Source organism: Schistocerca piceifrons, chromosome 1, assembly GCF_021461385.2.
Source record: "Schistocerca piceifrons isolate TAMUIC-IGC-003096 chromosome 1, iqSchPice1.1, whole genome shotgun sequence".
Taxonomy (NCBI): domain Eukaryota; kingdom Metazoa; phylum Arthropoda; class Insecta; order Orthoptera; family Acrididae; genus Schistocerca; species Schistocerca piceifrons.
Window position 1 is genome coordinate 536312069 of NC_060138.1, and position 27091 is coordinate 536339159.

Consider the following 27091-nt stretch of genomic DNA (forward strand, 5'->3'; position numbering starts at 1 on the left):
TGGGACATCCTGCACTCCGGCCGGTGTGGCCTAGCGGTTCTAGGCGCTTCAGTCCGGAACCGCGCGACTGCTACGGTCGCAGGTTCGAATCCTGCCTCGGGCATGGATGTGTGTGATGTCCTTAGGTTAGCTAGGTTTAAGTAGTTCTAAGTTCTAGGGGACTGATGACCTTAGAAGTTAAGTCCCATAGTGCTCAGAGCCATTTGAACATCGTTTTATTAGTGGTATGCTAGGGAAATTTTATCAGTCTATAAACGGGATTACTTACAAATCACTCGCGCCGCGCAACCCGCCCTTGAATCTTGTTCAGCTGTGTCGGACACGTACCTAATAGCACTAACAGGGGATTCCGAGTGTTGTATTAAGCCAGCGGGGTCCCTATCAAATGCTAAGAAGAGGCACTTGGTTTGCTTCAGGCCTCAAAGTTCAGGATATAAGATAAAGCAGCATATTACTTTGACCCCTAAATTGTATGTACATCACTTGAAATGGTTATCATCATACAAACATTTAAAAGGTAAATTGTTTTCAAACTGTGAGAAAATATAAACTCTACTCTACTGCAATTACATTTTAAATACAGATTCATTTCATTAAATTTGTGCAAAATTATGAAGTTAATACAATGATTGAAATAAGATATTCAATGATAATAAATTTAAGGAAAGAATTTTATTTAAAACCAAATTAAACGTACAAGGACACAATCATTTTGATAAGGATTTTTTTTTAATTACCGTTCTGTAAGTATCGAACACACGATCCATAACTTACGAACCTAGAGCTATTGGACAAACTCGTCTTATTTTGAATAGTTTAATCATTAGTCTAACGAGAGATTACTTTCGTCATATTCTCAAAACGAGGGCCCATCAGGTTGGGTGACTGCATGGTGTGAAACCCGGCACCAAATCCTACACCAGTGTGTGAGTTATTTCAAAATGTCAGTCCCACCCCTGGTGCCTCCGTGGCAAATAAATCTTTTTGTATGCGGAAGTAAATGAATTATAACGATAACTTTTTGCCATCCGATCAAATACCGATAATTGATACCTATACTGCTGCGTATTTTGCGCATAGAACCTACTTGTTTCTTTCGTAACTGCGTAGCGTATACAAAGAAAAACATAAGCTTAGCTTATCCTTCATTGCTTCTCGTTTCCCTGTAGGCAAATTTCGCAATCACTAGGTAAAATTTTATTTTTCCCTGGTAATATCTTCAAGTGTTGTTAAATCGTAGGATTTTATCCTTTTAGTCCATAGCGACCGGCAAAGAGACGAAGACATCTGACAAATGCAGGAACCGCGAAACTGCTAACACTTTATACAACAGTACTCCACGACGTAAGTAATCGTCACTCTATACGGTTTGTATCAGAAGTACTGCAGGGATAGTAAATAGACAGGAGAAGGAATGAACGACTGTAACAGTAGATTTACAAAAGTAAATACGGTAGCCATTAATTACTTTCTTATTGGTAATCAGAACACTTTTCTAATTGAACGGGTTGTTACGACTAGCTCGTACAACATTGGGGAATTCCCCTGTAAGTTTTGCGGGTACGTTCGCCAACGTAAGGTGTGGTCGACGCACACTTTTAGAAGTGAGTTGAAACTGTTACTACTCTTTGTAGATTTGGACACCATCATTCTTCTGTTGGACAGCATCTAGAGTCTCATTGATACCTAACTTTTCTTTTTTTGTACACCCAGGTGCGGCGCTTGTAATGCGCGGGACCCAAGCATTTGCTAAATCTTGCTACGTGGCTAATACAGCACTGGGAATATTCAACGTGTACAGAGAAGGGCAGTACGAATGATCGATCAATGGTTTGTTAGAGTAGTTACAGCGCCCGCAGAGGTGTTTAACAGGATCTTCTCACACTCCACACGTGAATGGAACGGGAAGAAGTCGTAATAACTGGTACAAAGGGAAGAACCGCCTGTCGAGCACTAAACAGTGGTTTGCGGAGTATAGATGTAGCTGTAGATCGACATCGAAGGGCGACGTGCGCTGCACTTGTACTCCGGTCTTCACAATGAACTCGGCACTATTTTCTCACGACTACCACCTGGCCGCATCAAACCAATCAGAAGATTGATGAAAAAAAAATGGCTATGTTACTGGCAAGCCAACTCTTTCCCCGCCCCTGCGGAATTATTGGCCTAAACTACCTATTATGCTTTGTGATAATGGACCTTTCACAGTACCAGCTACGTTCGACGAACGCTAACATGTGGTCGTCAGCCGTGGCATTCACGAGTCCTTGAGCCTTCCGGCTCCCAGAGGATTCCCGCCTGCTGGTTGCTGCGTGCAGCGGCCGTACGGCTTTACTGCCATGGCAACCCTGTAATAACATATTTATTTATTTTTCATCTTGTTTTGGTCCTGTTGCAAGACGCTAACTCAACCTAACCAACCTTTCGGTCGTTTTGATAATCTGTTCCGGTTGGATCGACTGAGGGACAGATTACTTCCCATGAACTCGGATGCGCAATGTGTGTGTGTGTGTGTGTGTGTGTGTGAAATCTTACGGGACTTAACTGCTAAGGTCATCAGTCCTAAGCTTACATACTACTTAACCTAAATTATCCTAAGGACAAACACACACATCCACGCCCGTGGGAGGACTCGAACCTCCGCCGGGACCAGCCGCACAGTCCATGACTGCAGCGTCCGAGACCGCTCGGCTAATCCCGCGCGGCAATCGATTTGTCGCGCAGTGGATTGAATAATGAGAAATATTTTGCTCTCGTAAAGCAGTCGTGGGTGCCGGTTCTTACAAAATAATGGATTATTAATTGATTGAATTAAAACTCTTGGTCGAAATTAACCCAATTGTATTCAGTCTTTGCAGGCGCATACGTGAAAAAAAGGGAAAGACAACGCTTTAACAAGAATAACAGTGTTGCAAAAAAAAAAAAAGATGACAAACATTGATGTAGACACAATTTAACTCAATATTACCCTGAGGTGACAAGTCATGGGATTCCTCCTAATGTCGTGTTGGACGTCCTTCTTGCGCGGCGTGGTGCAGCATAGGGTTGTTGATAAAATATCGATATATTTTTGTATTTTATAGAAATGTCGATAGATTTTGACGCTATATTTTACCCGATATATCGATATCGAAATAGCGATATCGAAACGCGGTAGTTTTATATTTTTTCGCAATTTTCGGTAAATATTTGAAATTGTTCCTTTGAAATTGTACTAGAACATAATTTTACTTTCACTGTGTGAAGGAGCCGTACTACTTTTCGAGCTCCATTTACGTCCAATCTTCTTTCATTGTGTGAAACAAGTACAGGTGGGACAAAGAAGAAGCGCCATTGAACTGGGGGGGGGGGGGGGGGGGGGGGTTGGCGGGGTGTGAATGGCATAAGATTTGCGATGTGGAGAAATAGCACACCAGTTGCGTTAAAAACAATCTTTGACGCAACTAGCGTGCTGTTCCTGCGCATCGGTATCGTTCGAAAACAGTTGCTGAAAAAGATGACCACAATGTAAAAGAGAATATAGGCCTTTACGGTGGCTGGAGGCGTATGAGGGGATATGCTGACGTAATCTGCGCTCGGCGCTACCAAGACTGCAACATTTAACCACACCATGCAGTTTTGGCACTAGAACACTGTCGCTGGCGTTGAAAAAACCAGGGAAGTCGACATACTGTGTTTCAGAGAAATCCAATATGTGATGAAACCGAGCGACGGACCCAACGGACACATGTTATTGTGTCACTTACATGCAGTGACTGTCGCCAACGAGAACATGCACAGTGTTCCTTTCAATTCTTGCTCTAAGGGGGATAAGGAGGCAGCTAGCTTGTTGATGTACAGAATGTCTAATAATAAATCGATACTTAAATATCTTACACGGGCAGTATATTTACAATGTGCAGCCGATAATTTTATAGGCAGGTAGGTCAGTTATTTTCGATATATCGATACGCTTTATTGATATACGGAGAGCTATATAATACTTTTTTAAATATCGATGTATTGGACACCCGATATTTTTAAAAATATCAAGTGCTAGCGCAGCAACTCGACGAGACAGGGACACAAGAAGTCGTTGGAAGTCCCTTTGAGAAATATTGAGCCATGCTGCCTCTATAGCTCTCTCAATAATTGCGGAAGTATTTCCAGTGCAGGAATTTATGCACAAACTGACCTCTAGATTATGTCCCATAAATGTTCGCTGGGATTCATGTCCGGACATCCCAGTGGCCAGATTATTCGCTCGAGTTATGCACAATATTCTTCAAACCAATCGCAAATAACTGTGGTCCTGTGACATGGCGCATTGTCATCCACAAAAATTCTATCGTTATTTGGGAACATTAAGTCTATCAATTGCTGCAAATGGTCTCCAAGGAGCCGAACATAACCATTTCCTATCAATGACGCAGTCCATTCCATGTAAACACAACCCACAACATTATGGAATCACCATCAGATTGCACAGAGCCTTGTCGACAACCTGTGTCCATGGCTTCATGGGATCTGCGCCGTACTCGAACCCACCCAACCATCAGTTCATACCAACTGAAATCGGAACTCCTGCGACCAGGCCACTGTTTTCCAATTGTGTAGGGTCCAATCGATATGGTCACAAGCCCAAGAGAGGCGCTGCAGGCGATATCGTACTGTTAGCAAAGACACTTGCATTGGTCGTCTGCTTTCCATAGCCCATTAGCGCCAAATTTCACTGCACTATCCTAACGGATACGGTCGTCGTACATCCCACATTAATATCTGCGGTTATTTCACACAGTGTTGCGTGTCTGTTAGCACAGACAACTCTATGCGAGCCCCGCTGTTCTCGGTCGTTAAGTGAAGGCCGTCGGCCACGTTGTCCGTGGTGAGAGGTAACGCCTGAAATGTGGTAGTCTCCGCACGCTTTTGACGCAGCGGATCTCGGAGTATTGAATTCCCTAACAATTTCCGAAATGGAATGTCGCAAGCGTCTAGCTCTAACTGCCATCTTGCGTTCAAAGTTTGTTAATTCCCGTTTGTGGCCATGATCATGTCGGAAACCTTTTCACCTGAGTTCAAATGACAGCTCCGCCTTTGTCCACAGAGGCCATATTGAACAGCATTTCTTGCCCAATGGCTGCAGTGTATTCACTGCAAACCTGGTGGCCATGTCTCGTGCTCTTCAGTATATCATTTCATGCCCCTAGGAATCGTTTCTTCTGTGACTCCTTGAGCAGCCTACAAGCTGCCGACCAGTGCTACCCTCGCCATCCTTTGGTGGCGTCCACCCTGGAGCCCATCTATGCCCTGGACCGGTCCCGTCGTTCAGTGGTGTTTGTGTGGACCCCAGGACACGTCGGCATCCAGGGCAACGAACTTGCTGACAGGCTGGGCAAACAGGCTACGCGGAAACCGCTTCTGGAGATGGGCATCTGTGAACCTGACCTGCGTTCTGACTTACGCCGCAGGGTTTTTCGGCTGTGGGAGACGGAATAGCATAACAGTATACACAACAAACTGCGTGTCATTAAGGAGACTTCGAATGTGTGGAAGTCTTCCATGTGGGCCTCTCGCACGGTATCAGTTGTCCTCTGCCGGCTCCGCGTTGGCCACGCTTGGGCGCCCCATGGCTACCTCTTGCCCCGTGAAGACCCGCCTGGGGTGTAGGTGCGGCGCCCGGTTGACAGTGGCCCATATTATGGTGCATTGTCCCACTTTGACTACCCAGCGATGAAATCTTGGGTTACCGGACTCGTTGCCGCTCACTTTATCTGACAACGCTGCAGTGGCTGATCTAGTTTTTACGTTTTATTCGTGAGGGGGGGGGGGGGGGTTGTTATCATTTGATCTGAGTTTTAGCGCATGTCCTTTGTCCCTCTGTGCCCTCCACCTAGTGCTTTTAGGGTGGAGGTTTTAATGTGTTGCAGAGTGGCTGGCTTCTCCTTTTTATTTTCGTCGTCGGCCAGCCACTGTAATCTGCTTTCTTGTTTTACTCTCTTCTATTTCTTGCGTCTCTGTGTTGTTTTCTTGTCCTCATTTGTTCCTTCTAGTGTTCGTTGCCTTTCCTTCTTTCTTGTGGTTTTTCCTTTCTTTCTGTTCTATCTTATACGTATCGTATGTTTGATTCTCACTCTTGAGGCTTTGTTTTATTCGGAGCAAGGGACCAATGACCACGCAGTTTGGTCCCTTCCCCTACCCCCCCCCCCCCCCCCCCCCCCCCCCCACCCCACCACCACCCACTTTTAAACCAACTAACAGCTCCGCGGATGCACTGCCCTTTCTTTTATACCTTGTGTACGCGTTCGTACCGCCATCTGTATACGTACGTATCGCTATCCCATGACTTTTGTTACCTCAGTGTAGATTGGCTTGGCAAGGCCTACAAGGTATAGGGAAGATGTGTGTGACCACCATCTCAACGACTGGACGCGAAATGATTGTTCTGATCAAACAAGGTGTAGATTACACGTGCGAATGCCTAGAAGAGCTCAGTCGTGGATGAGCCGTCAGCTTCGAGACTAGATTTAACGGTGCTGCCTAAACGTATATAGCGTAACCAATGAAAAGACCTAATTGTGATCCTCCTGTGATGACCCACATGCAAGCCGCTCTCACCAGGAATTACACGGAGTTAAGACCTGCATCTGCTGCAGCTTACCGGTGGCAGCAAGTGGTCAGCGATGACATGATGAGGTGACTCGAGATAGCAAGTTGCAGCTCTTGCTATGGCTCTCAGTCAAGTCTGTCTCGCTTCGCACAAGATCTGTGCAATTGAGCTTCGACCAATGGGAACGACTGAGCCAATGATTAACCAATGTGAATTTTCCAAATTGTGCACCAATACCCCATCTAGTAGATATCATTTTAGTCACCCCAATGACCTACCTTTCTGTGCATGACATTTTGAGAACTAGAGTTCCAAACTCCCTTCCAGATGATGATTTTTTAACCAATGAGCTGCCTTCCCGCGTTGCGAGAGTAATTTGTAGTCAATGTGGAGTGGCGTCCGGATGCCGCCAAACTTCCCCCACAAGCCTGAAAAGAGACAACTTTAACAATGACCGCCGCATAGCTTTCCATGTGAATACGTTACATGGTTATTCCTTGGCCATTCGGGCAAGTTTTCTTGGAAGGCCGGACGGCGAATAACACGGAACCAGGATGCCCTTTGAGCAGAGATTCCGAGCGGTAAAACAACTTATTAGCTCGGACACTTGTCATTGTCCCTCATACTGAGCTTTTTAGGAGGAGTCACCGACTGCACACCGCGGGGGTGCAATTTTGAAGAATTTTGCGTGGGCGTGTCTGGCTAGCACAACAGCGTGTTCCGTGTAGGTTACCTGTTGGGGGCGGTCGAGCCAATGCCCTCATACTTGTATCGACTTTTCCTTAAGAATTCGCCATTACCCTATGGATGGGAAAAACCGACCGGTTAAAACCGATACCGATATTTTAATTATGGACAATCGGTATTTTTCGGTATTTGTTAGGTCTCAGGTATAACAGATATGTTTATTTAATACTGATAACCAAGTGTAAAACTGACACATCAGTTTGCCATAGCAATGGTGCTAAAATGTTTCGTTTTCAAATAAAACTTTTTTTAAAAAAAGCAAGTTTGGTAATAAGTTCTGTGGGCTCTGAAAGACTAGTATCATCTTTGAACGATATTGATGAAGTCAACTTACATATCAACACTTCATAGAATGAGTATTTATGAACAGATTGGACAAAATAAAAATTTACCAGTGGATTGATTAATTAATGATTGAAATTTTAACTAGTCATTTGTCCTGTAAAATCAATATTTTATCTACTAAGTTGTTCATTTGAATATTCTGAAAGAACATTTTTGGTTTTGTCAATAGAAAATCAGTTGCATTCGGATTACTAAAATGGATTTTTCATTTGAAATAATAAAAGAAAAAGAAAGCTACAAATTATAGACTAAGGCTTATTACTTATGTCACTTCTTTGAAATAATAAGGGCAAGGAAGTTACACCAACAGTAATAATTTAAAAACTTAACAAATCATTCCTAATTTTTAATAAAAACAGAAAGTAAGTGATCTGGCTGTGTCTACAAATTTTGCAGCCATTGGAATCGGAAAACTTAAAACGAAAAATAGTTTCCAGCTTAAGTCTCCACCTTAAGCACTGAATGTTCGTAATTCCAAAACAGTGACCATACAATCTTCTGTTACAACACGATTTCTTAGCACAATTTAAAAAATTAGAAGCATTAGGAGAAAACTGCTGAATTTTTTGTGGTATTCAAGCCCTTATTACTTTTCGAGAAAAGTAGCGAACAGTGAAAAGACTTAAGCTTTCTTTTAGTTACGTATTTTATTTTGACATACTGGTTCTACATATCTTGGAACATACAGTGCAAGAGACTGAGGGAAATTTTGAATTTTTAAATCTTCGTTCGATGTCGACGTTTATTGCTCAGAATAATAGAAATAAAAAACCGAAAATCGGTTGCTTCAGATATCGATTATTCTGAGCGGTTTTAACTGTCCGTTAAATTAGAGATGGAAAAAACCGGTATACTCGAAAATCAGTTGTTTAAGCGATAAATGCGGTTGCTGCTTTTACCCCTAGAGACTCGCTTTCCCTCCTACCTGACTCCGCGGAGTCGTGCAACTCATTAAATAGACGAGATGTAACTCAATATACAGAATGAAAAAAGAATTTGTGCTAGCGACTCGACCTTTGCAATCGTTGACATATTCCACAATATAAGCTCAGATACCCACCAATCGGTACAATTATACGGATTTCAGTAAATTGGTGTAGTAGCTATGACTATCATCATCACCTGACTGACTGCTGACTGACGCGTTTCGCTGTGAGAACTTATACAGATGTATGACAAGTTAACAGAAAACACAGAGGAGACGAGCAATATATTGTGAGTGTGGGGTTAAGTTTGATCGTAAATGCAAATGACTATTTTCATACACTGTATCATGCACTACATATAATTCATACAATTTATCGCACACCTGACTGCTACGATATGTCTGCTAATTCTACATTATAAAATTCCTCTTTATTCGATGAGGAATTTATTTACCGAATATTAACTCTGGTGCATCAGAAATGATTTCAGTTGTTTTAAAGGCTTTCTTGATCAACTTGACGTTGTTAGTAAAGTGACTGGTTGTGTTGTACATGTAGGACACAAGTGATAGACCCAACGTTTTGGCATGTGGCAGGTAAATGTTATTGCAGTTTCTTGCTCTGTGATGTGATGTTGCGAGATATATATAATTTGTGTGTGTGTGTGTGTGTGTGTGTGTGTGTGTGTGTGTGTGTAAGGCTCATATCGTTAGCGTAGGGAAAAGAAAATGGCTCTGAGCACTATGGGACTTAACATCTGAGGTCACCAGTCCCCTAGACTCAGAGCTACTTAAACCTAACTAACCTAAGGACATCACAGCGTGTAATAGATTGATGACAGTTTATCAGTAAAAACTTTAATATGTGCGCTCCAATTTAGATCACTCGGCATATATTATTTTAGATCACTCGGCATATATTATTCATAGGAACTCACATCATCAACTAGTTGATCCAATATGTTCATTTGGAATGTCTCTCATTCCTTTACTTCCCAACTTTTAATCGTATCAGAAGCACCAAACACTATATATAACAACCAACAACACGAAATTAGTGAGCAAAAATTTTTAAAATAAAAATCTGTGTATAAAAACCTGTGTGACATGTAGCTTTGCATGGCTAAGAAATATTGGATCAGATCTGGCTAGAGACACCGAATTTGTGATAGCCTTCATGAGCTGCTCTACAGTGCAGGTGCTTGGGCATAGTTCGCACTGCGTAAGACGAGTAGTGGCCACAGTCGCACAGCACCGGTTCGTCTAATAGTCCCCATCTATTCACAGTACTTCCTGTTCCTCCGACTCCTGAACGTAGCTTTTTCAAACCGTCGTCTGTGTCCTAGGGAAGTTCTTCCCTTACAAAGTTTAGCCCAACCTCGGAGATTTTTTTTTGTCACTTCTGTACTCTGAGACTTCCTGTTTTGTGCAGGAAGCTACTGCTCGAACAGGTTGGCACACAAAAAGGGGGTGGGCCATAGGAGTAAACGATTTAATTTTTGCCTTCGTGACTGCCATTCCGCTTCTGATACTAGTAGGGACGATACAGGCTAGACTGAATTAGGCACTATATGCCACGAGAGGCGGACCCACCAGCAGTATAAAAGGAGGTGGGGAGTATTATGTTGTGAGTGGAGAAACACTTAACAGCAGAAGGGATCGGTTAGGAGAGCTCAGTGACTTCGGACGTGCAATAGTCTTTGGCTGTCACCTGCGTAACAAATCCATCACAGACAATTCAACACTTCTAAAGTTGACGGACGGGGAGTGTCGAGCATTGTGGAGAGTGGTTGTAAAAAACCGCAAGAAATCAACGGAAGGAATCTCTCAGGAATTCGAAAGTGGTACCAGCAGCCTAGCTAGCGTTTTTACTTGCATGTGGAGTTAGAGTGGGGTACAGTGGTCGACAGCTGTTCATAAACCACACATTTCTGCAGTCAATGCTAAGCAACGCTTGAAGTGGAGCAGTGACGCCACTGGACAGTAAATGACTGGAAGCAGGTGATTTGGAGTGATGACTCACACTGTACCCTGATGGAAGACTTTGATTTTGGCGAATGCATGGAGAACGTTACCTGCTGGCATGTGTAGTGCTAGCGGTGAGGTACAGAGGAACTGGTTTCACAGCATAGGAGTGTTTCCCTCGGTTAGTGTGTAATCCCCTTTTTGCGCTTAAGACAACACTAGAAGTGGAAGGACATGCGCACACATTTGTCGGCACTGTATAGTGCTTACTGTAGAGGAACATTTGTACAGGTATTTATGACAAAGCGTCTTACAAAGGACGTTAAGAAAGGCAGGAAGATATTTTTGCTTAGCGAGAGTGACAGGATACAAATTTCAGAGTATCTGAGCAGTCAGCGTCAGCCGTGATGAGGACGAAGATGTGAAGATTAAATGGAAAAAAAATCAAAGGCATTGTGCAACATGACCTAGACAAGTGTGTTTCGAGTAAAGTTTTATGGCATGGGAAAGATCCACCATGGACTAATAGCCGTGTTAGAAAACTATTACGTAACCGAAGAAATCTTCATCTCAGATTCAAGAAAAGTGAAAATCTAGCTCACACACACACACACACACACACACACACACACACACACACACACACACACACACACACACAAACTGAACGAAACGAAAATGAGCGTAAGGAGAGCAATGAGAGAAATGTTCAATGACTTTGAAAGTTAAACTTTTGTCAACCGATATGCGTAAAATACCTAAAAGGTTTTGCACATATGTGAAATGAGTAAGTTGATCAAAATCATCTATTCATTCACTCAGTGACCATTTCGGTACCGAAACAAGATAAGAGAGAAGGCCGGAATACTTAATTCGGTCATCCAAAATTGTTTCACTGCGTAAGATCGTAACACGGGCCCTCCTTCCAATCATCGTACAAACGTCGAAATGGTAGATACTGAGATTACCGATCGTGGAATATAAAAACAACTATAATCCCTTTGTGGTGGATAGGCGTCAGGACCAAATCAGGTGCCGGTACCTAGGAGATATAAGGGGCATTCAAAAAGAAACGAGCCAGAGACATAATTATAGAAACCAGTACCTGTTGTTAGAAGTATTGACCCTGGCTGTTGAGACACTTGTCCTACTGTGACACAAGGCGGCGAATGGCAGTCTCATAAAATTCCCGGGGCTGCGATGTTAACTCCTCCCCCTCCCCATGGACCTTCCCGTTGGTGCGAAGGCTTGCGTGCCTCAGTGATACAGATGACCGTACCGTAGGTGCAACCACAACGGAGGGGAGACCAGACAAACATGGTGTTCCTGAAGAGGGGCAGCAGCCTTTTCAGTAGTTGCAGGGGCAACAGTCTGGATGATTGACTGATCTGGTCTTGTAACACTAACCAAAACGGCCTTGCTGTGCTGGTACTGCAAACGGCTGAAAGCAAGCGGAACTACAGCTGTAATTTTTCCCGAGGGCATGCAGCTTTATTGTATGGTTAAATGATGATGGCGTCCTCTTGGGTAAAATATTCTGGAGGTAAAATGGTCCCTCATTCGGATCTCCGGGCAGGGACTACTCAAGAGGACGTCGCTATCAGGAGAAAGAAAACTGGCATTTTGTGGATTGGAGAGTGGAATGTCGGATCCCGTAATTGGGCAGGTAGATTAGAAAATTTAAAAATGGTAATGGATAGGTTGAAGTTAGATATAGTGGGAATTAGTGAAGTTCGGTGGCAGGAGGAACAAGACTTTTGGTCAGGTGAATACAGGGCTATAATTACAAAATCAAACAGGGGTAATTCAGGAGTAGGTTTAATAATGAATAAAAAAATACAAGTGCGGGTAAGCTACTACAAACAGCATAGTGAACTCATTAATGTGGCCAAGATAGACACGAAGCCCATGCCTACTACAATAGTACAAGTATATATGTCAACTAACTCTGCAGATGGTGAAGAAATTGATGAAATGTATGATGAGATAAAAGAAATTATTCAGGTAGTGAAGGGCAACGAAAATTTAACAGTCATGGGTGACTGGAATTCGAGAGTAGGAAAATGGAGAGAAGGAAACGTAGTAGGTGAATATGGATTGGGGGTAAGAAATGAAAGAGGAAGCTGTCTGGAAGAATTTTGCATAGAGCATAACTTAATTATAGCTAACACTTGGTTCAAGAATCATAAAAGAAGGTTGTATACATGGAAGAATCCTGGAGATACAAAAAGGTATCAGATAGATTATATAATGGTAAGACAGAGATTTAGGAACCAGGTTTTAAATTGTAAGACATTTCCAGGGGCAGATGTGGACTCTGGCCACAATCTAATGATCATGAACTGCAGATTAAAACTGAAGAAACTGCAAAAAGGTGGGAATTTAAGAAGATGGGACCTGCATAAACTGAAAGAACCAGAGGTTGTACAGATTTTCAGGGAGAGCATAAGGGAACAATTGACAGGAATAGGGGAAAGAAATAAAGTAGAAGAAGAATGGGTGGCTCTGAGAGATGAAGTAGTGAAGGCAGCAGAGGATCAAGTAGGTAAAAAGATGAGGGCATTTAGAAATCCTTGGGCAACAGAAGAAATATTGAATTTAATTGATGAAAGGAGAAAATATAAAAATGCAGTAAATGAAGCAGGCAAAAAGGAATCCAAACGTCTCAAAAATGGAAATGGAAGAGGGTGTAGATGAAGATGAAATAGGAGATACGATACTGCGTGAAGAGTTTGACAGAGTACTGAAAGACCTGAGACGAAACAAGGCCCCGGAAGTAGACAACATTCCATTAGAACTACTGACGGCCCTAGGAGAGCCAATCCTGACAAAACTCTACCATCTGGTGAGCAAGATGTATAAGACAGGTGAAATACCCTCAGACTTCAAGAAGAATATAATAATTCCAATCCCAAAGAAAGCAGGTGTTGACAGATGTGAAAATTAGTGAACTATCAGTTTAATAAGCCATGGCTGCAAAATATGAAATCTTTACAGACGAATGGAAAACTGGTAGAAGCCGACCTCGGGGAAGATCAGTTTGGATTCCGTAGAAATGTTGGAACACGTGAGGCAATACTGACCCTACAACTTATCTTATAAAATAGATTAAGGAAAGGCAAACCTACATTTCTAGCATTTGTAGACTTAGAGAAAGCTTTTGACAATGTTGACTGGAATACTCTCTTTCAAATTCTAAAGGTGGCAGGGGTAAAATACGGGGAGCGAAAGGCTATTTACAATTTGTACAGGAACCAGATTGCAGTTATAAGAGTCGAGGGGCATGAAAGGGAAGCAGCGGTTGGGAAGGGAGTAAGACAGGGTTGTATCCTCTCCCTGATGTTATTTAATCTATATCGAGCAAGCAGTAAAAGAAACAAAAGAAAAATTCGTAATAGGTATTAAAATCCATGGAGAAGAAATAAAAACTTTAAGGTTCGCTGATGACATTGTAATTCTGTCAGAGACAGCAAAGGACTTCGAATGGACATTGTCTTGAAAGGAGGATGTAAGATGAACATCAACAAAAGCAAAATGAGGATAATGGAATGTAGTCGAATTAAGTCGGGTGATGCTGAGGGAATTAGATTAGGAAATGAGACACTTAAAGTAGTTAAAGGAGTTCTGCTATTTGGGGAGCAAAATAACTGATGATGGTCGAAGTAGAGAGGATATAAAATGTGGACTAGCAATGGCAAGGAAAGTGTTTCTGAGGAAGAGAAATTTGTAAACATCGAGTATAGATTTAAGTATCAGGAAGTCGTTTCTGAAAGTGTTTGTATGGAGTGTAGCCATGTATGGAAGTGAAACATGGACAATAAATAGTTTGGACAAGAAGAGAATATAAGCTTTCAAAATGTGGTGCTACAGAAGAATGCTGAAGATTAGATGGGTGGATCACGTAACTAATGAGGAGGTATTGAATAGAATTGGGGAGAAGAGGAGTTTGTGGCGCAACTTGACAAGAAGAAGGGACCGGTTGGTAGGACATGTTCTGAGGCATCAAGGGATCACAAATTTAACATTGGAGGGCAGCGTGGAGGGTAAAAATCATAGAGGGAGACCAAGAGATGATTACAGTAAGCAGATTCAGAAGGATGTAGGTTGCACTAAGTACTGGGAGATGAAGGAGCTTGCACAGGATAGAGTAGCATGGAGAACTGCATCAAACCAGTCTCAAGACCGAAGACCAGAACAACAACAACCCAGCGTCCACTTCAAAAAATACATCACACAGACTGTTGAAATATGATACCACACACAACTAGGTTAACACGTTCCACAGAAAGATGGTACATGCGACTTCCCACCGTTGTTGTTGCAGTTGCAGTCTTCAGTCTGAAGACTGCCTTGATGCAGCTCACCACTGTACCCAATTGAGTGCAGACTTCTTCATCTCTGATTAACTACAGCAACATGTATCCGTGCAAGAGTGGCCATATGATATTTTGTAGGGGAGGGCCTAGACCTGAGGGTATGGGGCATTTTTAATATTTTGGAAGATGAATTCTTACTTCCAAGTAGCCATAAAAAGTTCCATTTCATTTCCAACCATGTCAAAAACTACATAATACCGACTTTTACATAATTTTCTTGATGGAAAAATACCAAATTATACATACCGTTTTTTCCTCCCTGAGAGTTGGTGGGGGATTAGGGGTGACCTTCCATCCATATGAACCTGCTGGCTGTAGTGAAGATGGTATTTTTAAAACTTTTACAGCCTACACGTCCCTCCAGTACCAAATTAAGCCGTTAGAAAACTTATAGTGCCATAGGCTCTCTAGCCCCCCTTGCAGTTATTGTATTTGTATTTTATTGTTTTATTGATCCTCTTCATCATTTCTGTGTATAGATACAATTTGATTTGGGACAAGTCATTATTATGAGAAGATGAGATGAGAGAACATAAATTAATGTGATGATTATAAACTGTGTATCTGTCACAAATACCCAGGAGCCAACATAAAAAAAGGCTGTAAGCAAATTAGATTTTTAGGCAAATTATCACATACACAGTTATACATAGTTTTTTTCAGTTAAAACTGTGATTAAATCTAAAGAAAGTACATGTGTAAGTATTCTTCTTAAGAACACTAAAAAAGCAATAGGGTGTTTACCATTCTTCCCATGTCACGTGAGTGTAGTTTACAGCACTTTTTTTTTGCACAAAAGATACAAATGTACACTACACCATCATTCTCTGCTTCTAGATTTAAACAGTTAATCTAATTAAAAAATGTTTATAGTGATTCTTTTGCTTGAATAATGAAAGTTTGAGATATGATGATTTCTATGATACCGTATTTTGTCACAAGATATCTAATACTGTGAAGTAAAACTTGTTTTGCTTATTCTTTAAGTTTCCAAACTTCCAACCGTGAGATATTATTTCATTAATATATTACACAGTGATTCAAGTACCTTTACTGTCAGCTTGGACACAAACAGAAATATTATATTCCTTGTATCCTACAAAGAAACCCCTTAGGTTTGAAAGTACAAGATTGTTTTTAGTTCATATAATGCCTTTTATTATGGTAGATACTTCTGTACCCTTGTACAAAAGTGCAAATTTTTGTTTGTTTAAGAATATACTGACAAAACCTTTTTATTTTTAGATTTAGATTGGAAAGCAAGAAGGCAGTGAAAAATGGCTTTTGATGACATCTTCCCATACTTGGGAGAATTTGGCCGCTACCAGCGGCGTATTTACTTTTTGCTGTGCCTGACAGCAATTGTGAGTGCCCTCCATAAGTTGGGAGGTGTCTTCCTTCAGGCGAAAGTGGACCACAGGTAGGAGTATTATAACCTAATAGAGATAACTGTATAGTAATTCAGATAAACTATAGTAAAGATAGCAGCAGCTAAGTAATTGAGACAATTCAACAGTTTTTCACAACTCTTTGAATTTTAAATCCAAAGAATATTAATGTTCAAACTGATTCACTCTGTTGATAGTATTATTTGAGTAAACATGATGAGAAAACTTCCACAAGTTTGTGATCAATTCATGAACAGAAGCACATTTTCTTATCTTGCTGTGTGATCTCTTTTGGAATAATTATTGAGACACTTTAGACTCATTTTTAATTGAAATAAAAGGAAAGAAAAAATATACTATTTTTTTTGGCCTCCCTAGGTCTCACCCAAGCAGTGAATACTAGTTTGTCACCAATTTGCACATTTTTACAGATACAGTGTGTAAACTGTCATGTATGCAAAGTATACTGACTTTCATAATCATTACTGCAGCTGACCAACAAATGCATAAAAACAAAAATTATGATACACACATTCTTTAAAAATCACACTTTGTTACTTAAGTGTATTATATATTCTATATAATATGTATGAACATTTTATGGGCATGTTCTAAGGGAACAATAGGTAACTGGACAGTTGATGCATTTCCTCTATTCTGGAAACTAAAGAACTGTTTATCAGTTACACTGACAACAGAAGCTGTTAAAAAAATCACTCATCATGTTTCTGTTGAGCCAAGCAGGTTCTAGTAAAATACACATTTAAAATAACACGTAAGTTCCTATCTGTCATTGTAGGCAACATTTTTCTGTCTTCCTTAACCAAGGCTTTGTACATTGCTCAAATTACTTTTTGAAAGCATTTTTCCTCAAACATCATTCTCAGGCAGTAGACCATCAGTGTCTTTTGATGTGTAAAGATCTCTTTTTTAGCAGCAGTGGATAAGTTGATCAACCAGAAACAAACTCGAATATTGTTAGATAAATCCCTCACTCACTGCGCTGTACCAATTTTATCAGCAATGTTGGAAAAATACATTCTCAACTTCTAGAGTATATATCCCAAAGATATTTTCCTCAGAATTCACATTTTATAGTTTTGACAATGCCTTGAATAACTGGATGCACTCAATATTTTTATTTTATACGGAAACCATAAAATAATCATATAATGCTCCAGCTTATTCTTCCAGTGTGTCCGCTGTCATTACCTTCTAGACATTTATGCTTGCTATCTGTTTCCTAGCAGTGGACGGCTTTATTCTCTGGTTACATTAACCTCTTGACTTTGTAAATTATTTATTCACTCATAAAATTACATCTATTCTCCCACCACTCAATTCTGACCTGTCAAGTGCCAGATATTGCATTCATCATGTGAAATATTTCTTTGGCGTGGAAAAATGGCGTTTTAGTGTTTTCTTTGTGTTTTCTGCCCCTCTTTGTTCTATAACGGTAATTATTGTCCTGCTATCATTCATTGTCTTCTTTCTAGTTGACATTATGTAATCTCTTGAAATGTTCATGTGAAAAGTGTGTGTGATATTTATTACAACTTTTAACTGCCAAGTTCTCATTCTAGCATTTTATAATGCTGTTTCCCAAAGTCCTTGGTTAATCAATTCATCTGCTTGCTCTGTCTGATTTCTACATGTTTTTAATTTTTTTAGCATCTGATGAAATAACCAATTGTAGAATGTTTTTGTGAAGTCCATCTCCATTCTACTCTTCTTACATGTCTTCCTGCTACATCCAACCTTGACATATTAAGTTTTGTCATGTATTCAGCTCAAATTGGAATAGCTCGGCTCATGGGTAGTAAGTTACTTGCTTTGTGTGGTGTCTGTCCATCTGTGGCACACAGAACTTCACTACATGTTGTGATGATCTCTCACTGCAGTGCAGTATATCAGAGGCTGTGTATGAAGCTGTCAGGAGTGGCATAGTACAACACCACCACTTGATTGGCACATACTCTCTGGAGATAAACAATGGTCTTCAGTGACAGTATTGGAGCCATCATCCTTCACCCTCCAAATGATCTGGGATGTCTAGTGTCTTTCATACGCTTTTGCTGTGCTGTCTTGCTCCTATAAAATTTGCATACTGTGTGCTGTATGCATGTAACACTGAGTCGCAATCACTGTACTCAAGGACAGATACCCATACTGACTGTTATTGACACAGGAAGTAATTTCATACAGAAATACCATGAATATCACATGTTTCTGGATTGACACACACAGCTCAGTTTACTTAGTGTTGTCAAGGGGCAATTTTTAAAGACATCTTTGAGAGTCCTTAAATGAAAAATGAGTGCGATCAGTATCCATCACCTTATAGGTGACAAATGTTCATTCAAAATATTATTCATCACAGTTGCTTTGGCAGTAATGTGCATTTTTATTGTAATGGATGGTTATACCAGTAGTATTGAATAAAATTGAGTACCTAAGATATTTTTGTATGTAGATAAGGCCCTATAAAAGTTCCAGAGCCAAAGCATGTTGAGTTTTTATGGAATAACACAGAAAAGCTGTCCAGTGTAGTAATATATACAAAAACTGCTCACAGGAGTAGTTGAAATGGCATTTATTGAGAAAAATATCAGTGTATACAATCATTGAGGTGCTGTAATTAATGTTTCATTAATTTTAAATGTAATATGAGCTGACATGGTTAATAATTTTTTTCTATGAATTAAGCTGACTGAAGCGAACACCCACTGCAAAATTTTTTTGGAGCCTGTTTTAATATTTTTTTTTTTTAACTTTCAAATTTTTTTAAAAAATTAAGTTCTTCATTTCTTTACCTTTTTCTGCTTTTATGTTTCAGGTTTTTGGTTCTGATGAGCTTTATAATTTTATTTCTTAACACTCAGGTTATATAATGGTGTTCCTGCTAAAATGTATTCCAAATTTTCACAGAGAACATCTTTGGTGTAGGAGATTCAGTGATGTTTCTCATTTTTGCAAGTATATTTACAGCAGTTTATTAAAGATATTTCTGGCCACTGACATAGTAATAAGCTTTGGGGAAACCTGTCTGTGTCACTGTTGATTTTACAATGATAACATTGTGCACTGTTATAAACAGTGAAAGTCCTGTGTTTTCACAACAGAAAGTAGTATTTCTATTCTTGTTAAAAATGCTGATCTCCAACTTATAATCTCATGACTGTCAGTCCTATTTCGTTTCCCCAAAGGACAGAGTGTAATTCTCAAATGTACACAGAAAAATAATACATATAATTTATTCATAAAATATGGAGTACCAATCCCAAAAGAAGTCCAGTTTTAACCCCAGAAAAACCTGTCAGAAAGTCATGATGATTGTTTAAATACAGTTTGCAGTGTGTGGTGAATTAGGCAATGTAGCTGATGATGAGCAGTAGCAACATCAATACAAGTAACCACTCTGGTCATAACTAAAATCAGACAAAAAAGAAATAGTGATGTTAAGCTTCCTATGAAATAAATATGAAAACATTATATATTGTAATTTTAGGTCCATAACGCAAATGTAAAGCATATGTGGACAGTGTACGGGTAATATTAGATTAAAAAATCCAATAACAATTACAAATCTAAAGCACCTGTGGAAATATATGGTGTGTGTGTGTGTGTGTGTGTGTGTGTGTGTGTGTGTGTGTGTGTGTCATGGTACACATTTAGTGTCACTTCTCATTGTGATCCTGAGTCTGCTTATTTTAGTCTTAGTCACGAAAGTCAGATTCACCTCATCAAGTGTGTCCCTGTTACCATCCCAGCTTTTTTTCAAACCTTAACATACTAAATTCTGCTTGGGCCACAAAAACTTCTTTCCTCTTGCTGACAGATCCATCAAGGCTTACATGTTTTGCATACTTTATTTTCTTATTCTTCAGTCATCTGGATTATTCGGTATAGTAAGAGAGCATCATTGTAACATAAAAGTGAACTGTAAAAGAAATGTTTAGTGTTAAATTCAAACTTTATTATGTTCTTTTTGCTGTGATTGCTAATTTCAGCCATTTTGTATGAAAATAGTCTCATGGGATTTTTCATTCAATTAAAAGTATCTGAATAAGAATTCATGATTTAGGTAACTAAGTCTGGGTAAAATAATTGACAGTGATAATCTGTCCATTCAGTCACTGTGAAGAAAAATGTGTAATACCCTGAAATTTACATTTTAATGCATTTTTGTAGAAAACTGTTGCCTCCAGTTACTACTCTTCAATTTTCAAGTTTAAACTGTAAAATTTCTGAGACATACTCTCCATATTTTTATAAATATTACAGCAGAAGCAATAAGTAACATTAATTGCAAGTTAGCAGTGTTACTGATGCAAGTAAATATAGCATCAATACAACATCAGAACTAATCATAATATCTGGAGATATAGCTATTCCTCCCATGTTGGTTCAGCTCTTCAGTTGTTGCTCTTCTAGATTCTCAGAAAATCAGGATGCACTACTCCTCTCTCTTGCTCCCAAATTTTATTTCATTTAATCATTGATCTATCTCGCATGTCTTAACTAACCATGACTTCTTTTTCATTGTTTTTACTCAACACTTGTTTTGCTCTTGTGAAAGCTACGTTTCATTGGTTGGTCCATTTTGCTTTTAAGCTTTACATTGAGAAATTTCATTTCTCATATCCACTTTTGTTGGAAACTGCACTGACAGAACCTGAATGAATAAATATAGGCTATTTATTCTTTTGTTCACTATGACTGATGTCCAGACTGCCTTTAAGTCCTCCATCTTAGTCATTGTTAATAGGGATGATGTTGAATATCACAGTAATTTTTCATTATAAGTTTAATTCACACATTTTATTTTCCTTATTATAGTACTGCTATGAACACTGTATGATTTTTGTTAATACGATTAGCGATTGCAAATTTACAATTCAAAGAACCAGAAAATCTGATACACATACGTAGACAAATAAAAGTATATTGACTGTAATGGAACATTAAAAATAAAATATATAAAAAAAACACAGAAAAGGAAACTGTTAGAGATTGTCACATCATTTTGAGCTTTAAAAGATTTCTGTTTGCTGGGACTGTGTGTACATGTGTGTAATACAACAGTCTCAAATAGAAACTTGTACTATCAAGAGATTAAGTAGATGTACTCAGCAAAATTACTAATCACATCAACAAACTATTGGCCATGATATGGCTCACATTATTGAACAAAATATTCCATACTCTTGGGCTGGTAATGTACAACTTCATATTTCTGTTTTAAATAACCTGGGCAACTAACTAAATGCGACTTAATCAAATTAAGGTTTCTGTATGGAAGACATGTCATCATACACTACAATGGTCTGTCAATTTGTGAAAAAAGCTTCACTATCAATTTTTGACACAAACATGTATGAATATGTGTGTGAACTGTTTTAGGATGTTTGCTGCTCCTTGAACTGAATAAATATAAAAATTCTAAAATTGAATTGAATACTCCCTGTTGCAAGAAAAAGTTGTATTTCAGCTGCTTATTTAATCATTATTACAATTAGAAACAATGCATGACTTTGCTGCAGCTCATCAGATAGTATTACATTTATTTGTTCTTTTGTTAATAGTTTCTTAATTTTTGAAAGAGAGCAAGGAATAAATACTATCAGAATAATATTAAAGGTGATTTATTTAATACAAAGCAGTTCAATGTTCTGCATTACTTTTTTGTTTTATTTCCAGAAAAATCATTTGTAGAACAGAATTTTTCTCTGTGAGAATTTCTGATTATTCATATGGAGCAAAGCACTGTATATGCATGTATATACTTCCACATTTTCAGAACTACTATCTGGGAAAACATATCACAAGAAGTTACCTGCATTACCTTTCCAGTGCCTGAAACAGTTGATATTTACTGTATGGCAGTAATTATTTAACTGGAAGTGCATGCTTCATGTTGGACATATGTGGTATTTGATTTTTATTCAGCCTTGCAGCATTCCACTGGATTTCTACCCTATTATGAATAATTTAGGGTTTTGTGTTTGCAGGCTGTTATATGTGATTTTTCTTTAAAGGTTTTTATTTAATATGTTTGTTCTGTTATTTTTAATAGTGTGTGATTTCTTAATTGTACAACAGCACCCACTAACATTTACAAAGGAATGAATTATCTTATGCCCTTAATCCAGGAAAACATCAGGCTTGTTTCTGTTTATAGAAGAGAGGAATTTTGATATTTTTATGTACTACTGGTTACATTCAGCTAACTCACAGTGAAAATTGGTAAAGAAAGATGCATTTTGTTTAATTATGTTGCTCATCTGTGATGTGTGTTGTGTGTTGCATTGGCACTGTTGATTACTGTGGTCTTCTGAGTTATTCTGCTTCACAAATGTCCAAACCAATTGTTGCCAAGCTGCTTTGTGTGGGGGTAACATATTCGTCTTTTTATTGTGCATGCAATGGCATTTGATAGCAGGTGTCTTCATAAGATTTCTAAACATACCATAATAAATGCTTTGTGTATGCTTTCAGAGAACTTACTTCAAAACTGTTACAAGAATACACCATTGTAATAGAAATTTATATGAGTGACTTAATTTGATTTTCTTCTCTGCATGTGACTGTTTCTCTGCAGCAGTGTTGCTTATATACATAAAAATTGTCCCTTATTAATCTAAATTGAAGTTAAGTCATTAATTCTGAGATTCAGTATGTTTTCTATAAATTGCTGTGGTTTCAGTGTTGTTCACATTTGTTCACTTTATAATTTAATATGTAGTACATGGAAACTATTTCAGATCTGAGGCAAAAGTTTCTGGTGTCCAGCTTCCTGTTCTTTTAAGCAAAATACTTCACATTATTCCCACTGCTTTCTTAGAACTCTGTGCAATGCTTTCAGAATGTCAGGCAAAGGACAACATTCAAAGTCTGTTTCTAAGTTATATTTCATTTTTCAGTCAAATTTAACTTATATTGCATACAGGTGGACATGTATAATAAAAATTTGTGTTGTAAGTGCTGAGGACAACACTATGCCTGAATGCTATGTTTTGTTTTTCTTCATCCCATGCTTGTCTAAATACAATATTTTTAACATCTCTTTGTTTTAAGTATGTGTATTTTTTTTTTCAAGGCTAATTCATACCAATATAACATATAGCTTCTGAGTATCGCAGGAATGATCTAACCATAGTTAAATAAGGATTGATTTTGGTCTTCAGATGTAATGCTTTACACATAAAAATAATAAGACATACAAAATAAGTACACAACTACAGATGTTTTCAGAGGCCTCCACACTTCTTGTATTATGTTACTGGAATATTTATGTCTTCAGTTAACAGGAATATTTTCTAGCATACTGTGAGAGGCAACTGATAATGGAACAATTAAGTATGTTAGCAATTTAAATTTTAAACCTGTTTGTCATCAACAGATTGGCTTCTTCTGACCTACAGATTACGTCTTATAACTCCATCACCGATTAGCCATATGTGCTAATTATAAACATCAAATATTTTCCATAGCTTTGATAAGCATTTGTACATAAAGGGTTGTTGTTTCTATTCAGATGTCAGTTGCCTTTTGAAAATGAAACAGCTACATATCAGTTACCTCAAGGCGTAATAAACATGAGCTACCCTTGGGACAGTGAGCAACAAGCGTGGTCCTCATGCAGGAGGCTTGATGCCAACTTCAGTACGGAATATTTCAGCTCAAATATTCCTGCCAACCGCAGTGTGAGATGCGATTCCTGGGTCTACGACCACAGCATTTACAAGAGCAGCACGATTGTGGAGGTGATCGAGGAGCAAAGTCTCTCACTTTTAGACATGTATGCACAATGTCCTTTTCTTGTTCTTCATCACATGCAGTCACTATGTTTGCCTAAATATTTTATGGGGTTTAATGCTGTTTGCAATCACAGGATAATTTGTGCATACAATGTCTAAAAGAATATAACATTCAAAAACAATTATATCAACTGAAAAATTTTAATTTCAAAATCATTATATAACATTCAAAAAACAATTATATGAGCTGAAAACTTTCACTTTCAAGAATCACTATTCAGTTCAAATATTGAATTCTTTTATTTAAAATACAAAAAATAAGACAATTGAGTATTTAATATTCCACAAATGAAGAAATTTTATAATTTCATAACTTGTCTAATGGTAATAATTTGTTTTGAAGTGCTGTGAAAACAAATATTGAGCACTGAGCAGTAAAGCTTTATGTATAATTTCAGTATAGAATTGAAAGCTTCATTTTCTTGGAAGACTAGTGTTCATATAACCTAAACTTTATATTGGACAGGTATAAACAAAACACTTAAAAACTGTTTTTCATTCAGTGTAAAACTGTATCACATGTCAGCTAGACTGGCGCATTTGTTCTTGGTCTCATTTTCATTTTCGTTGTGTCATCAAACAGCTGCATAAAACTCCTGTTTGTCACTGTTGTATTGACATGTTTTCATTGATTTTCCAACTTCTCATTATTTCTCTTCATTTTCTTCTTTTTTTTTACAATTTTGTTTGGTTATTTATGGAAGCACAGGCCTATAAATACATTCTTTATGCTCAGACTTCACACTTCAGAAGTACGTATCTGAATTCATAAGCCGCTATCAGTGTCAGTCCAACAGTTTCCTCTTTTCACAAAGGTTGTTGCCAATTTTCAACAGTAGGTAATGGTTTAGAAAAGTCACAAATTGTTGGCAAGCCTTTGATAACTTTGGCATTGAAATTCAGGAGCGTATTTTGATAAATTTATCTTGTTTTACTCTCGGCCATAGTTGGATAATTGTGGAACATTATTCAGCAGACCCAAAAAGTCCTCCAGTCATTGAACAGAGAAGGAATTGTCAACAGTAAGGATTCTATCAAATGCTTGTAGTCATTATTTGCTGTATAACTGATAAAAATATGAAAATTTGAAGAAAATGATAGATAAATTGATATTAGATACACCCTATGGAATTAATTCTTTTTAAATAGAAAGCCAGAATGATTAATAGTCCCACTGAATTCTGAACACAGTTATGTACAGTTGACTTAGTAGAATAAAGTAGTAGTGTATCAGATGGGTCAATTGGAATGTTTCATACATGGAAGTAAATTCCACATTAGCAGACTTGACATGATTCTGTGTAACCAACCAGGTGCACATGTGGTTTTCAAAGCAAAATAGCTTATTGCTGGACTTGCTGGTTGTTATAAATTTAAGATTGCTGTTGCAATACCCATTACTGTATTGCTAATGAAAATACGAAATGCTTTATGCTTCAGAAGGTTAATAAGGAATGCAATCAATTAGATATGTTTTAAAATAATCACCTCATATGGTTCCAAGATGTTGGACTCGGACTAGATTGTCTCACCAGTTACACATACAAGGTGTCTCACGAAAGATGCCTGGGAGGGGTCTGCAAGTCACATGGCACAGCCACTAGCTGCTGCTACCGCACCTGCTGACCGCCTGACTCTCAGACCCAAATCTGGCGGTAGACGGCTGCGCATGCACTTCTACTGAGTGAAGTGTAAACAACGTTTCCATCTGATTAACTTAAGCTTATGTTTGTTTACAGCAGGTGCTCAGAATGATGTCCCTCTGTGGCAAGAGCAGTCTGACATCTCCTGAAAAACATTAGCAAACACTCGACGAATTTTGGTTGCCAAAATCTGGGAAATGACTAGTCAAACCCTGTCTTCCAACTCTTCAAGTGGGTGGGAATTGCTTTCATCCACCTTGTCTTTTAACATTCCCAAAAGATAAAAACCACACGGATTAAGAGAGTGAGGATTTAGATCTGTAGAATGTGAGGCAGTCAGTCAACTACCTTATCATCAAAAACAGTTCCTATTCCTGTCACAGAAGCATTGGCAATGTGTGGTCTTGCCTTGTCCTTCACGAAATAACCGTACATCTTTTTGTTTGATGTTAGTTCTCAAAAAAAGGGGGGGGGGCAGTATATTGTTCACATACCTGTCAGAATATAATGTGTCCAATAATTTGTCTTGCATTAATTACACACCACACTCCTGTTTTCACATCATTCAGAAGTTTTTGATGTAATTTGTGAAGATTTTTGGAGCTCTAACATTTATTGTTCTGAGAATTTACATACCATGACAAATGCAGCCATTCTTAATCGTAATAAAGCATCTCAGGACCAACTTCCCTCTCGTGCACAGACTGTAATAGCCAGTTGCAATAACAATATTGAGCAGCAGTATCTGAGGTCTTTGGTTGATGCACTACCATTATTTTGTATGGTTTCAGTTTCAGTTTGTGCACAGCTCTGTGAGCAGATGCTCTTGACACACCAGTCTGAAGTGTCAAACAGTGCAGAGATTTCCTTGGACTTCTTTCTAAGGCCCCCCACACAATGTTGTCTAATTTATTTTCGGATAAAACACTAGGGTCTCTAGGCCTTCATTTTCACTAATATGCGTATCATCAAATCATTGGGAACATGCACACTACGAAATTTTCGTATGAATTCAAGCTGACGTTCCACATATAATTCTGTTTTTGCATAGTTCAACACAAAAAACACTCATTGATCCTTTGTGTATACCATACCAAATGGAAACTCAACAGGAAACTGAAAACAAACCGCCAAAACACTCAGTTGCACAATATAGAAAACGTGTGTGGGTTGTTGATGTCTGACTGGGCTGAGTGATAAATGTGCAGGGAAGCCCCAGACTCAGTGCAGTTGCAATAATGACATCTAGCAACAATATTTTAAGCAATTAACCTTGACAAAAAACTCAAAAGAGAA

General features: G+C 38.7%; 1 protein-coding gene across 2 annotated transcripts in view; it reads left to right on the forward strand.

Annotated features, from left to right (window-relative positions):
* Nucleotides 1-27091, forward strand: part of LOC124799079 (organic cation transporter protein-like) — a 147096-nt gene that overhangs the window by 86103 nt on the left and 33902 nt on the right. For both annotated transcript variants that reach the window (XM_047262628.1, XM_047262620.1), the window contains exons 2-3: nucleotides 16190-16364; nucleotides 23870-24098. In XM_047262628.1, the coding sequence (XP_047118584.1) occupies nucleotides 16222-16364; nucleotides 23870-24098 (372 nt within the window). In that variant the 5' untranslated portion in view covers nucleotides 16190-16221. The remainder of the gene's footprint in view (nucleotides 1-16189; nucleotides 16365-23869; nucleotides 24099-27091) is intronic.